At 34.9% G+C, this 15,349-nt stretch overlaps 2 protein-coding genes across 4 annotated transcripts; one reads left to right on the top strand and one right to left on the bottom strand.

The window, feature by feature from the left end:
• Positions 1-60: 60 nt before the first annotated feature.
• LOC140054908 (sialate:O-sulfotransferase 2-like) lies at positions 61-6,644 on the bottom strand. Its single transcript, XM_072100025.1, has 7 exons — positions 6,542-6,644; positions 5,683-5,852; positions 4,958-5,127; positions 4,426-4,612; positions 3,740-3,916; positions 3,006-3,215; positions 61-2,126 (listed from the first exon to the last, which is right to left on the bottom strand). Exons 1-7 carry the CDS (start codon positions 6,559-6,561, stop codon positions 1,744-1,746), a joined length of 1,317 nt encoding a protein of 438 aa, XP_071956126.1. The 5' UTR covers positions 6,562-6,644; the 3' UTR covers positions 61-1,743.
• An 802-nt stretch (positions 6,645-7,446) lies between these two features.
• On the top strand, positions 7,447-12,917 carry LOC140054910 (uncharacterized). Of its 3 annotated transcripts, none has more exons than XM_072100031.1 (7): positions 7,447-7,583; positions 8,215-8,591; positions 8,827-8,916; positions 9,155-9,607; positions 9,807-9,869; positions 10,245-10,330; positions 11,169-12,917. In XM_072100031.1, exons 2-7 carry the CDS (start codon positions 8,231-8,233, stop codon positions 11,328-11,330), a joined length of 1,215 nt encoding a protein of 404 aa, XP_071956132.1. In that variant the 5' UTR covers positions 7,447-7,583; positions 8,215-8,230; the 3' UTR covers positions 11,331-12,917. The 3 variants fall into 3 exon arrangements, with proteins under 3 accessions (XP_071956132.1, XP_071956131.1, XP_071956130.1); XM_072100030.1 differs by having other exon boundaries at positions 10,242-10,330; XM_072100029.1 differs by having other exon boundaries at positions 10,239-10,330.
• Positions 12,918-15,349: the final 2,432 nt, after the last annotated feature.

Raw genomic sequence — 15,349 nt, 5'->3', positions numbered from 1 at the left:
AAGTAATGTTTAATGAACATTTTAAATTATAGTATATTATTGATAAAAATTATTTCAATGATTTTATGCTAAGCATAATTAAATAAAAACGACTCCTCGCTGCTGCGATGGGGTTAAATTTATAATGGTATCTTACTGAAAAATAATTTTCACTGATCCATATAAAATTAATTAGTTATAAAGAATTACAGACAGTACCGTATTTATATTTTATATTTACAGATATATTTTGAAACCTTATCAAACGAATAAATAATATATGACTATGGAAAGCCAACAGCATTAATTTACATGTAATTGTAATTCCAATCAATGTACTTACTTAACCAGAAAATATTGAAATTATGTAATGTAATTTCAGTCTTTTCTGTCACGAATGAATTTTACTAAATTCAGTTTAAGTTGATTACGTCATGCAATAGAGTCAACATTAAGTTTCATATATTTGTACACTAAACAGGGATGTATTTTTATGTAAATAAATTAGTTCAAATAACCAACCAATGTTTCGTTTTTTTAGATTATTAATTGATATAGAAGATCAAGCATTCACTCTGTATAAATATAATAATAGCATTGCGCATTAGAAAAACACTGTTTACTCTGTGTCGGTAAATTAAAGTATTTTTTACAATTTATTTCTGTTTGGTAAAACTCTGTCTACACTATAAAACTAGTTTGATCAAAAAATGTGTGATGTGCCCAAATATGGTAGTGATATGTTTAAATATAGTAGTGATATGACATCATCATGTCCATATGAGCACATCACATTTTGATAAGTTTGATAGTGCAGCAGAGCTTCAGAAGTATTGATTAAACACTTTTAAGGGTGGCGCTATAACTGTTTGAAAAAACAACCACCAACATTCTTGACGTCACAGTCCGGCTTTCAGAATAATTGCAGGTGTTACATACAGGCATGTTGAACATGTTATTTGGGGATAAAGAAGCAGAGAGGATAGGATAATATATCTTATAGTGTATACGTTATGTTAGTGCAAACTTGGATAATATATATTATACTGTGGAAAGACGAAAATGAAAAAAAAGGTAAGCTCAATGTGGAAGCACTTTCAACCCATCTTATAAATGGTTGTTCAATAATGTTAGAAACAATATTGTGGTTTATTGTTGTGTATTTCTATCACTGAGGTATGTTGTGTTCGTCTCTGTCTATTCTATTTAAGCATTGCAAACGAACTAACTATTATCATGATTCAGTATACAAGTACAGTTTGTAGTGTGGGGCAGTGTGTTGGACGTTGAATTACTGATCGTGAGATCGTGGTTCGAATCCAACTCTTTCTGCATTGTTTGTATCCTTATGCAAGACACTTTACTTGCATTTGCCTCTCTCGATCCACCCAGGTGTATTAAATGGGTACCGGTTAGATGATCCACCAAGACACAACTTTGCGCTGATTACTAGCTGCATTATGGGAGTATGTTACGTGTCGGATCCACACAAAATTACCGGGGTAATAATGTGCAGCGCAGTGAGAGCTTGCTTATATGCGCTGTATAAGAATGAACTATTATTATTATTATGTAGTACCGTACAGGGCCTATTTTACATTGGTGGTAAATATACGTACCCAAGATTTCTTTTCCTGGCAACAGTCGTTTACAAAAATAATTAAAACCGATGTAATTAATGATAGATTTAACTATTATTAACTGTTATTGGAAAACGGCCAGGTTCTTGACAAATTCTGTCACACTTGTACTCACTGTTCATACTTAAAATACAGTCACTGAATAGGCAGGTAATGGCGTAAGACCTTTGCTATTTAGTGTGGAATTAACCATCTCAATATTTCTATCTATCAGTTCTTTTTGGCTATCACTAAATGGATTGTTAGTCAAATATACCCTGGTTTTGCGAAAATGGTTTCCAAGTGATAGGCCCGTCGATTTTGAGGACGGATGTTCCTGTATTGCACATTTTATTCTGTTGTCTGTAGCGAATACATTTAAAAAATCCATCATTCTGTGTATTTCTTTAAATGTGTTATCTTCGAGGTTCTCATAGTGTACTACAAGTATCTTAGGAGTGTTTTTAATCCAATTAAGGGCAGTGTCTCGCCAATCATTAATCTGAACATCAACAAAGGCATTCCATTCTGTAAGATTAATATAGTTAAGACTGTATTACACATAGTTTAATGATAATCAGAGAACGAGGTACATGTAGTCTGGGTTCCTTAATATTAAGGAAAAATAGTTTGGCACATATGGCGTTTCATACGTGTACTACTTGAGCTATTTCATACAAACAGTCAAAAAGCCTCGAATAACCCGATATTGGGGCAAGTCTAGGGTACATGATGCATTTTGTCTTTGTCCGTCAAGTCTGTCTTTTAGTCTTGAGAGTCTGTTTACCATGACGCATTAGGTTCCACCAATGTACAGCCAACCACACATTTATCAATTTGTCTTTTTCATAAACACGGAAACCAATATTGATTTTAAAAGTTTATCAGCAAAATATAAACAAGTACAAAACATGATTATCATTAAAATATTTTTCTTTTGGTACGATCCGCTTGCTTTGCGTCTACGTCCTTACTTTGCATCTTAGTGTGTTACAATAATAAATACAGTAACACTTAGTGCAATATTTATATACTGTTTTCTGAGCCCAATACAGTGAGTGAGTGGCCGAGCGATTAAGACAGTGGAACCGTAATCACGTAGCCATAACATCGGCAGGGGTTCGAGGCTCACTCACTCACTCACTCCATGGTTCTGGTGGTAGAACGAGTCTTCTCGGATAAGGACTATAAAACGTAGGTCCAGTGTACACAACTTGCTCGTGTGCACTTTAAAGAACCTAGTACTGTACATCTTTCGAGATGAGTAGGGGGTTACCCCGGTGTATTAGTACATCACAGCCACTGATCACCAACTGGGCCCTCTGGGAGATCAGTGACTGAAGAGGTCACCCAGTATAAAGATAAAACAAACAAACAAACGTAAATAGTAAAGAAAGTGTAATGTACCTTCGGATTTAAAGTATTTCGAAGTTGCTGTTGAGTTTTTGTTTTCAACGATCATTAATCGTCTGAATACTTCAGCTACTAACGTACGATAGGGATTCCGAATCAACAGTATTGCCCCTTTAAATTCCTTGATATCTTGTACCTTGTGCGAGTGTGATTTTATACATATAGTCCTCTGCAACTTGTAGTTAATGTTTCCACCTAAAAATACTATATTTAAACAAAACATTTGTTAATAATATTGTGCTAAGAAATATATTTAATTCAATACACAATGTTATTACATCCAAATTAATAGAAAAACAAAAATAAGCTCTGAACATCCAGGCTACTGTACAAAGCACTGAAATGCTCTATGCAATTTAAAAGTGTTGCTTTTTTTTTTAAACTGGGGTTCTACAAGAAGGATATTTATTATTCGTAAAAATGTTGGCACACGCGGCGTGTCATACCTATACTAGCTTGTGCTTGATGAATCACCTTTAAAAGAATATAAACTCCCGCTAGCGGCGCTACACCTTAGAACAAAACAATAATGATTAGTATATTGATATTTAGTTCATTTATTGTACACCATTAATGTTAACTTACGGTTCAAGACGAAAGTTAAAATTAATGGTTTACACAATCAATGACCTACAATATACTTCAAGACGCCTCAGATTAACAAATACAACATTTTATTTATTTTGTTATTCATTAATAGTTTGGACTTAATATTTTTGTATACAAACCTTTTTTGGAAATCGCCATTTTCATTTCACTCCTCCACATAGTGCTACCAGTTGGGATGCCTGACGATTTTTCAATGAGTTGTCTGGTCCACGTGTTGCCCGATCTAGGGTAACTTGCTAGTGCCACGAGAGGCAAACTTCCCTCAGGTTTCAACTTCACATCGACACATCGCTGATCTAAACATAAATGAATTTTTGTTGGTAGGCATCACATAATATATAAATATTTGTAAAATTAATTTTTAATTGAAGCATGCTACATTACCTTTAAAATGAGAAAAAAAATTCCCGTTAGTTTCCAGTTAATTGTTTAGTGGGTGAATTACGAATTATATTTACAATTCTATTCATTATTTTGGATCTATAACTTTATTTCCAAAATTTGTAAAATGAACACAACCGGTGGGTTAAAAAGTCTATAAAGCCTTATATATGTGTATACAATAATAAAAGAGATTAAATCAAAATAACAAATGCCAGTTATTTCTGTTGCTTTAAAAGTCAAATAGTCATAAAGATGCATTCACAACGAGTTTAGCACTACAATCATCGAACCGGAAAAACAAAACTTATCAAAAGTGTATAAAACAGTTATTGTACTAATTCTATGGGTTTTATCGTGCATGATTGGCAATAGCATTTCATGGACACTGTTTATGCCACTAAATAATACTAAATGTACTAACCTGGAACACTTGTGCGGTAGATAGATAAATAATGTCTGCCACCACAGCTGTAATGCGCCTCACCACCACAGGGCGTGTCACAAAACCTGCTATCTTGGTAGTCTCCTAAATATAGTTCGCTGTCTTTATCTTGGATGTTACCACATAGACACTGGGTTCCTCTTCCTAGTGCAGTATATGTATACCCCTAAAAACAAAAGTTTACTTTTATTGCATACAATTTTATTACTCATTATTATGCTTAGGATCTACGGCGGCCGGCTTGGATCTCACTTAAGCGTGGTTCCCACTAGAGACGCAACTCAAGGACGTACGCGCAACGCGAGTTGACCAATGACAAGCCACTGTTCGAATAATCCATCGCTTGTGATTAGTCAAATCACTTACGTTTGCGTTACGTCCTTGCATTGCGTCCTTAGTGGAAATTAAAGCTTGGTTCCCACTAGAACGCAACGCAAGGACGTAAGCGCAAAGTAAGCGAGTTGCCCAATCACAAGCGATGGATAAATATTAAAGAATGTACCGTACTCACTCGATCAATGCATAATGATAGACAATAAATAATGGTCATTCCTTGGTTGTCCTCTATTATACCGCCAGTTATCGCAGACAGTAACTTGGCATCAGATGGTCGTGGCACGCATGCGCGGTACACTCCAGGACTGTCGATGTCCGTGAATGACATCCATGTTTTACCATTAACTTTATTAGAAGATAAAAGTATAGAAAATTGATGTAAATTGGAGTTGATAAACAGATATTAGGTAAAATACACAGTGTAGGTATTTTAGATTGTGATTCGACTTAATATTAGTAACAGATTTTTTGGCACACATGGCGTTTCATATGTACGATACTTGATTTTCATAAAATCTAAACGCCGACTATAAAAAACCAGGGAAGAGTGAAATTACAAATCAAAACAATTGACAAAGAAAGGGCTTATGATTCAAAGTAATGGAAAAGGCGTTCAAGGGCGCTGACTTTACAGTAATGGGGTCTAGTATATAGTGGTGGTCTTTAGGCCTACCATGGAGGTATAAAAATTATACCTCCATGAGCCTACTATCCATTCATTTCCGTGTGACACAGTCAATTTGGTCCCTCAAATTCGTTACTAATTCGTTACTAATTCGTTACTAATTCGTTACTAATTCGTTACTAATTCGTTACTAATTCGGTTCAGAAGGAAAATAAGGCAAAACATTCCTTCCTCTAAACCTATTAACTAAAGACAAAAATGGAATATTAACTCACATTCAATAATTCCAGTGTCGTTTTTTGATGGATAAAATGTGTGTATTGTATTAATTTTTGGTGACCGAATGCGTCGAAGATCACGTGAAAACAACGCTAACTTAGAAATAATCCGTATTGATATTCCAAGAAGAACAAGTAATGCAAATACCCTCAGTCGACGATGTGGTCTGTAAAAACAAAAAACATAATGCAATTCATATAATATGTGTGTATCATTACTCTTACTATTAAAATAGATAGCCAAAGTTCAGGGCTCTCGACTGACGAATAAGTGCCTATACGATGTCAACACGATAAAATTGTACCTTATTTTTTTTTACATTTTAGGCAGCCCTTCACAAGTTTTCGCTTTTTAGGTTTTGTCCCTCTTATTTCTAATTAATTAATCACAAACTTTGTACATAGAAAAGAAAAGAGAAATAAATGTTATAATGTATAGGCCTATGTATGTATAATTTGTTTTAAGCGCATAAGAAAAATTTAAAAAAAGGTATATCATCCGATTATTTTAACTTGTGTTTTGCTTTTTAAACCGTTACTTCTGCTGTGTGTACCGGTAGAATAGAAAAGTTCACGAGAAAAAAAAAAGAGGTAATATGGATCGAGTATAAAGAAATATGAACAATTTAAAATTACAAAATTTAAAATGTTATACCATGGAGAGTATGCCATGATGAAGTAATTGATCAAACTGTAAGTGATAAAAAACATTATAAAATATAATAATAATAATGAAAATAATATGAATATGTTATGTTGATAATGTGAATACAAGAGTGGTGTTTACGCCACAAAAAGAAAAAAATACACAATATATATCATTCTGAATCAGAAAATGTTAGGCATGTATACTTACCTAATGCTAAACACCTTCATCGTAGGTCTATAAACGTGTTATGTCGAGTAAGTACAAGTAACAAGAGCTTAATATAATACTTTGATTATTCCTTTGTCGTCTTCTTGGCACATCCTTTGTTATGTAAATTTTACACAAAAAGAAAAAGTCACAATGCGGGTTGTTTTCCACTTGGGTAGAAACGCTCTGAATAAAAATAGATCATCGATTAGGCTATACTGTAAATATCCAATCTGCACCACCAATTCAAGTATTATAGCTCATCGGGAAGCCAAACTTCGAGGAGAAGATGATAAAACAAATTATCGCGCATACGTCAGACAGTAAGTTTGTATCAGATGGTGGTAGCACGCATGCGCGGGTTTAAACTCTCCAGGAATATGTCTGTGTGGACGAATGAATTTTGATGTCAATTGGTTTTGATAAAAAAAATAATATATATATAAATATAATACTGTTGAGATCCAGTTAATCACATACTGTAGTAGTACACTTTTGTTAACTAATGAAACAATGGCAAGAACGAATTTCTGATTTAGGGTTAATATAGGGCTATTGTTTGTGTGTAAATCCCTTTATTCATTTTCGTTTACCAACCAAGTTCTGCTGTAAAACACAGGTTTTTACCCCTCTTCTAATTAAGCACAAGAAAAAATAATATTGCATAATCATTTTTGGAGTGGACCTTGTCTAAAAACCATAATTTTTAGCAATGGTATCGTTTTGAAAGTCAGTAAGGCGTATGATACGTATAAAACAGGAAATAGGCATGGGCTTAGGTAAAAAAAAAAGTAAAAACTGAAAGAGTTGCATCCAAAGATATACAGCCAATCTTTAATATAATAAGGCACATCGGCGGAAAAGTTGGAAGTAAACCAAAGCTGTAGAGGGAGGTAGATAAGTGAAGTGAAGGTCGAATGTCATCTGGATGAAAGCGAGGCGGCGTGTGTTCCTGGGTGATTTTTGTTGATCGGTTGTATCGAAAAAAATAGTTAAATATTGGGTTTCTAAGTTGATTAACGACTTTTTCAACATATTAAAGGTATGATTGATTATAAATTAGTTATTTTGTGTGTATTTAATAAGTTAAATTAGGAGTATAATACATTCTAATGGACTGTATTCAGATAAGAACATGAATGTTTTTATTTCAAATTTATAATGAAAAGCAGACAAGACAGTGCCATCACACGTTTTTGTCCGCGAACCGGAACGTTGAGAGGCAGGCATTTTTTATATGATTATGACTCGAGCCTAGCTAGCTAGACTAGGGCCTAGCTAGGTGGGACTAGCTTATGAAATTATCTAGCTAAACAGTATGCAGTTTGTAATGTATTCTTATATTGCATGTTTAGTTTGTCTAAAGTTAAACATAATTTTTATAATAAATACTAATAATTATTATATAAATATTAAAAATTAATGTTTGTTGTATGTTGTGTAGGGCTAGGCCCTAGCTTCTAGGCCTTTTTTTGTTACTTGCTTGTTTGATGATGTTGAATCGTTTTGTTTTGTAGGCCTAGTCTAGATAGAGTAGGCAGTAGGCAAACCACATGAATTAAGGCCTATGGGTATTATATTCATATTGAAGGGACTACCTATCCTGTATAAACCAAGCTACTGTTTAAACATATAGGCTATGCCTGTTCTTCTATTTCTAAATTTATTTTTAGGCCTATCTAAGTGGATATGCCTCGAAAATCGCCCCGTGAAGCATCGCAAAGCCCAGCATCAGGGTCACGTCGTAGCTCCAGAATCGCCTCGTTGGCTAAAGAAGAGGCCACACCACCTCGCTCTTCCAAGACTGTTGCCGAAACAACAAAATCCCCATCTGGTAGAACCCGTGTCAGGACCCCAGTTAAGTCACCTGCAAAAGCCAGCCCTAAAACACCAACATCACAAAAGAGGGGGAAAAAACGAAAATCGGAAGACAATGTAACCCCAACCAGTAAGAGAGGTAGAAGAAGTGCAAGAAATAAGGAAGAAGTGGTTGAAAAAGATGAAGAGGAAGATCAGGCAGACACTGATGCTGGCCCCTCTGGAGATATAGGTTTGTCATTTGCCTTTTTTTAGTTAAAAAAAAACAAAACAAAATGATGTTATGCTACACACTCTTGTTGGCTAATCTCAAAATCATGGGTTAAAATGTTGAGTCTTGTTTTAATGGCCAAACCGTGTCACTACCTAAGCTTCTCAATGAGTACTTAGGCAGCATGGATTAAAATATCCATTCTAGCTGTTGGATATGCAATGTTACTATATTATATAATAAAATGTCCTTTCAGCGGATGGAGCAAAGGAAAGTGGAAAAGATGCACCTGCTTTGGAATCAGGAGAGGAAGAAAAAATGGAAACAGAAGAGGAACACAAAGAAGGTACTTGCTCATGTGCATTTTAAAGAACCTAGTACATCTTTCGAGACAAGTTATCCCAGTGTACTAGTATACACACTTATAACTCATTATGAGGGCCCCTTGATTGTCAGCGTTCGCTGTTTAGGGCCATGATGATGTCATATCACTACCATATGGGTACATCACACTTCTTTTGTCAACAGAGCATATACTTATTATACTTACTTATTTTTGTATAATGACTTTCTCATTCCAACAGCTCCCATTGAATGTCCATCAATAAAAATAACCCCACCAAGTGATGATGCAAAACCAGCAGTTGCTGAACAAGCCATGGACACATCTGATGTTGCAAAGGAAGAAAAACCACAAGAAACCAGTACAGTCCAAGAAATTGAGAAGCCTGCCAAAATTAGCCCAGCAAAGACTAGCCCAGCCAAGCCTAGCCCTGTCAAGGCTAGCCCTGCCAAGCCTAGCCCAGTCAAGTCTAGCCCTGCAAAAAGTAGCCCAGCCAAGACTAGCTCTGCAAAAACTAGCCCAGTCAAGTCTAGCACTGTTGAGCCTGATTCTAAGGCTAACACTGAAGAGAAATCAACAGCTAGTGAACCACCTGCAGTAAAAAAGGTTGTTGAATCGGCCAAGGAGGATACACCTGAAGAACCAAAACAACAAGATGGCACTGTTAAAGAAGCTGTAAAAGAGGCAAAACCAGGTATTGTGAAAGTTGTAGTTCTCAAAGACCTTTAAAAATAGTTTGGAGAACAGAATTCTGAACATAAGTTTCCCTACAAACGTAGATTTATTGAGATTTTGTTTAGAAAGAAATCTAGTGGCATTTCTACAATAAATATTAATTATGATGATAAACAAAATCGTTTTGATAATGTTTTTTAAATTACTTTGTTTTATAGTTGAGACAGAACAAACAAAGGAACAAACAGAGGTTAAGAAAGATGAACCTACTGTTACACCAGGTATATATTTTTAGTCTTTTTTTCAATTTTTATGAAAATATTATTGCATCACTGTCCTTATATGTGTCCATGTTGCCTATAGTATTACTCTTTCACCTACACAGTATGACCAGCGATGGATACAAAATTATGCTAGGCATAATTATGAACAAAATGGCACAAAAACAACGTATCAGCGGGCGGTGTATGTTTTTGTTTTTTGTACCATAGTAAAGATGCTTTATAATTGGGTTTTGAGATTATGCTAGATTTTCTAAAATTACGCCGAGCATAAATGCTAGATGGGTCAAAATTATGCTAATAAATTAATGCTTGTTTATTTTGAATCTACAATGGCGCCCTCTATAGTTTGAAATCTTTTTTTTTACATAGCAGAGCTAGCAGTATTAACTAATGAGACAAAAAACCCAGCAACTGGAGAAAGTACAGAAAATGACGTGAAAGCTGTACAGGAAACAAAAGTAAGTCTTAGTATTTACTTTAGGTACCAACTTGGTAGCTTTTATGTACATCATGTTTATGCAAGCAAATTCTGTTAGAATTAAGCTCTGTGTACACTATCAAACCAGTTTGACAAAAAAAGGTATGATGTGGTAAAAAAAACGCCCAAATATGGTAGTGATATGACATCATCATGTCCGTATATGGGCACATCACATTTTTTTGTCAAATAAAGATTGATATTGTACACAGAGTTTTTTATGTTATTTATTAATATCAGAAAAAAAAGCATGTGTAATACTGTACTGTAGCCTTAAAGGACAACTTGACTGAGGACTATATTTTTACAACGTATTAGGGATGTACATATGATTTCAGAACAATCGCAAGATTAATGATAATTGCCTGTGACGTCACAGGTGTGTGCATCGCAAAATTTACGTTATGAGTTTTCTGGCAAAGTCTGTCAATTCGCGAACATTTCTAGTAAACACACTTTGTAAATAAATCGTAAAAAAATATAAATGTTGATTTTTCTATTGTTTCTTTTGCTTATCTGGACTCATTAAGTAGATTTTGCAATGCACATGTGACGTCACAGCAATTTACGGGGACGGCTGTACGGCGAGTGCGTGCGGCAATATCCTTAATCTCACTGTTGTTCTGAAATCATATGTACATCCCTAATACGTTGTAAAAGTATGGTCCTTGGTCAAGTTGTCCTTTAAACTCTGTCTACACTATCAAACTAATTTGACAAAAAAAGTGTAATATGGCCAAATATCTTAGTGGTATGATAGTGTAGACAGAGCTTTAGTTGTTATAATTATAACTAAAAAATTATTTATAACCTTGTAGGAACCTGAAGTAACAAATGGACAGTCTGATGTGATGTCAGATGAAGTCAAAGAATCTCCAAAAACAGATACACTGGCGACACAGGAAGTAATCAAGGAATCGTCGCCTCAAAAGGTCGACAGTCAGTCATCACCAGGGGTCATAAGTGTCGGCACTAACTAATGAAAGTCTCAAGTATTGTCTCATTTTTCTTATTGTTTTACAATGATGATAAAAGTTTCAATAATATTTGTATAGTTAAATTGAATGAGATAATGGAGGTGTTTTTGCATGTCAAAGGAAAAACATTCATCTACAATAAATTTTCAATTTTAGATTAAATTCTAATTTTTGTATTATTTTGATTTGATTGCGATAAAATTAGTTCAACTGAACATTACAAAAACTAGCAGCTGAGGGCGGTGTACATTAACATTGTAAAACTACACATTTACTAATATTGTCTGAACCTAGCGTATCACCTAGGTGGTACAGACATTATGGCATATCACGTAGGTATATACCTAGCATATCACTTAGGCTCAGCCCTAGAATTTCACCTAGGCTCAGCCCTAGTATATCGCCTATGCACAACCTTGTATCGCCCATGCGGAGCCCTAGTGTATTCCTAGGCATGAATCTAGTAATTGGTAGATCGCCTATGCACAGTCCTAACATTTCGCCTAAACACAGCCCTAGCATATCGCCTAGGCACGGCCTTATATCGACCCAGGCACAGCCCCAGCATATCACCTAGGCACAGCCCCAGCTTATTGCCTAGGCACAGTCCTAGCATATGGCTAGGCACAGTCCCAGCATATCACCTAGGCACAGCCCCAGCATATCACCTAGGCACAGCCCCAGCTTATTGCCTAGGCACAGTCCTAGCATATGGCTAGCCACAGTCCTAGCTTATTGCCTAGGCACAGTCCTACTGTAGCATATGGCTAGGCACAGTCCCAGCATATCACCCAGGCACAGCCCCAGCATATCACCTAGGCACAGCCCCAGCTTATTGCCTAGGCACAGTCCTACTGTAGCATATGGCTAGGCACAGTCCTAGCTTATTGCCTAGGCACAGTCCTACTGTAGCATATGGCTAGGCACAGTCCCAGCATATCACCCAGGCACAGCCCCAGCATATCACCTAGGCACAGCCCCAGCTTATTGCCTAGGCACAGTCCTACTGTAGCATATGGCTAGGCACAGTCCTAGCATATGGCTAGGCATAGTCCTCGCATATGGCGAGGCATGAATCTAATAATTGGTAGATTTAGGTTTATTGTCCATTGTACCCTGTGCACATCAAATGTGCACATTTCTAATGTATTTCTTTAGCGTTTGACATTGTTTTTTAATACTGTGTAAGTAATAATACTTTAAAAAGGTGGTATGTATAAACAGTTGTTATAGTGTTTGAACTCTGACATGACATGAACTTTTGTCATAAATTTAAAAAATTGTATACCTTAAATTTTACAGATTATTAAAAATCGTTTTTGTTTTTCAATTAATGGTTGAAGACATTTAATTGAATATATATTTTTTTCGAATATTCGCTAATTATACAATTTAATAATGAGTGAACAAAATAAAATAAGTATTAATTAGCCCAAACAAACAGTAAGGATTTACAACTCAAAGAGATATACATGCATTATCTATGATTTTAGTTTGTTTTAAAAAAGCACATTGGTGATAAAACACCTTGGTGAAATGTTTTTAACTAAATGTGAAAAATGGACAATCATTAAAAATAGATTGTTTTAATTATACTCTTTTAAAGAGTCCTGTTTTATGGTGCTTATCTGAGAAAACCAATGTTTTCTAGACATTCTAATTTGTGCCTGATAGATCTGGGTTTTTTTTTTTATCTAGAATATCTTATATCCCAGTTGTCTTGGAAACTGATTTTGCTAAATTTACATAACTTTCATTTCTATCGTCTTTTAACTGCCTTATTACTTATTTGTGTAATGTGTATTTTATTTGAAAAAAAAAAATTAAAAATTAATTAATATTTAATTTTATAGTAGACATCTTCTTAGTTGAATTATATATGATAAGAAGTCTACTCTCTGTTATGGTGAACACATTAATGCCATGGTTTAATATTTTGGTTTGGTTGAATTATCATACAGATTTGCTGCCACCTGGACGCAATGCATACGTAGGCATAATTCAAGTGACCAATCACAAAATTTCATGAGGCGCCCTTACGTCATTGAGTTACATCCACTATTGTACTGTTAACACTGGTAAATTAAGAGGTACTGTAGTAGGTAGGTAAGTTTGTTAAAAACAATAAACCTTTGTCCTCAAAAACAAATTTTTATTTCATTTTTTCCACTTGAAAATATACCTCTTGGAAATTCTCAGGAATTTAAAAAATTCGTTGTTTAAAAAAAATATTTTGAATCAAACTATAATGAGAGGTAAAAAAATTTGTCAATAATTGAAAAAAAAAAATGATTTACAAATCAATTCTTGAAATTTATTTTCATTAAAAAAATATAAATTAATTTAAAATTAGATATTGGTGTTACATTTATAAAGTTAAAAACTCAAGTCAAAAGAATGTTTAGGTAAATTTGTAAATAATGTAATGATGACGTAGTTATATATTCATGTAAAAGCTGTGGCCAACCCACCTTATTAGTTGAGCTCTCTCGCTAGTTAGTATGTTGACATGAACTAAGTACCCATGGTTGTCGGAATTTCTTGCTCCTTTATGCAAATTTTCGAAAAATGTGCATAATGAATGTTAGACTCAAAAGCTGTAAACGAACTTCTTTACTGAACACTACAAACACTTTAACGTGTTTGTGTCGAGCATTTTGATTGGTGGGAATCCAACATGCGCGTGGATTTGGTAAAGTCCTTGTTTTGGGATGGATCCATTATCTCAACTACATCAAGTAAGAGAGCTTACTTTTAGATAAAGTTATCTAAACTATTTTTCCACTGTATAGAATACTTTGCAAAATGTGTGTTGGTGCTTTTTAAGAGTATTGATGATTATTCGGTGTAGATTTGTTCAAATGAATTGTTTTTAGAAAGTTTTTAAATTTCACTACGTGCCACCTAGACTACTGTACAACGAGCGTTGTGATACCATATGTACGCGACGCAAATTTGAAAATGTGTTTTTAGTTTAGTGAGCTTATGCTGCTTGTAGATATTGGTGGCACATATTGAAATCAAAATATTGTTATTGCTTGCTTTAGATCGTCACATGATTAAAACTAGTTTTGTGGTAATGATTTGCATGAGGTTGTAAAACCGGAAATAGTTAGCTGTTTGTATGAGAATATAAAGAATGATAAAATGTCTAAAAAAGGACAATTGGTTTTAGAAATGTGCTTTCCAATTAAAGTTGATATAGTAAAACACCTTCATATACGGTCTTGTTCTTGTGGCGTTGTTCCTACTGAATATTTGGTGGGGGGGGGGGGAGAGATGACAAAAGAAAGATATTTGTAACGATGGTTTGATTACGCGTGGTTCCCACTAGCGACGCAACGCAGGGACGTAACGCAACGCAAGTGAATTGACCAATCACAAGCGATGGCTTATTCGCATGTGATTGCTAACTGTCTATAACTGCGCTTGTCATTGGTTAAAACGCTTGCATTGCGTTTACGTCCTTGCGTTACGTTCTAGTGGGAACCAAGCTTTACATTGATAATCCATAGCGTGTCTTGAATGGAAAACTGGTGAGTAAGATATAATATTATAGAGTAGAATTATTTTGGTGACGGCGCCCTCAATAAATGAATATGTTCGTCCGCTTGGTTCCCACTAGGACGCAACGCAAGAACGTAGACTGAACGTAAACGAGTTAACCTATCACAAGCGACAGTGGAATACATCCATCGCTTGTGATTGCTCAAATCCATTACGTTGCGTTACGTTTTTGTGTTGCTTCTCTATTAGGAACAAAGCATTAAAGAAACTGTATTCCAGTGTAAAATAAAACTGGATCAATATTATTACTCGTATATAATTCACATTTTAAAAGTGTTTCCCTAGAGTTTGTTCTGCTTTACCGAGTCGTTATCAATGTTGTTTCAAGTTTATATTTTATAATAAACGATAACAACGTAACACCTGGCCGGAACTCCCCTTTAAGCCGCCGTTTGTTGGTCGAAGTGTTGTATAATCTATAATAATAGGATAATCTGTAAAATAATCAAGTCATG

The sequence above is a fragment of the Antedon mediterranea genome, chromosome 7 (genome assembly GCF_964355755.1).
Source record: "Antedon mediterranea chromosome 7, ecAntMedi1.1, whole genome shotgun sequence".
Lineage (NCBI taxonomy): Eukaryota > Metazoa > Echinodermata > Crinoidea > Comatulida > Antedonidae > Antedon > Antedon mediterranea.
This window is presented reverse-complemented; position numbering and strand designations above follow the sequence as displayed.

What these genes read in the sequence shown, in the direction of transcription:
- LOC140054908 (XM_072100025.1), bottom strand. Translation starts at nt 6,561, where the DNA reads ATGAAGGTGTTTAGCATTAG. An exon ending in TATCATTATGCATTGATCGA is followed by an intron (nt 4,613 to 4,957) that starts GTGAGTACGGTA and finishes TTTTGTTTTTAG; the next exon opens with GGGTATACATATACTGCACT. An exon ending in GAAATACTTTAAATCCGAAG is followed by an intron (nt 2,127 to 3,005) that starts GTACATTACACT and finishes TTAATCTTACAG; the next exon opens with AATGGAATGCCTTTGTTGAT.
- LOC140054910 (XM_072100029.1), top strand. Translation starts at nt 8,231, where the DNA reads ATGCCTCGAAAATCGCCCCGTGAAGCATCGCAAAGCCCAGCATCAGGG. An exon ending in TGGCCCCTCTGGAGATATAG is followed by an intron (nt 8,592 to 8,826) that starts GTTTGTCATTTG and finishes ATGTCCTTTCAG; the next exon opens with CGGATGGAGCAAAGGAAAGT. An exon ending in AAGCTGTACAGGAAACAAAA is followed by an intron (nt 10,331 to 11,168) that starts GTAAGTCTTAGT and finishes ATAACCTTGTAG; the next exon opens with GAACCTGAAGTAACAAATGG.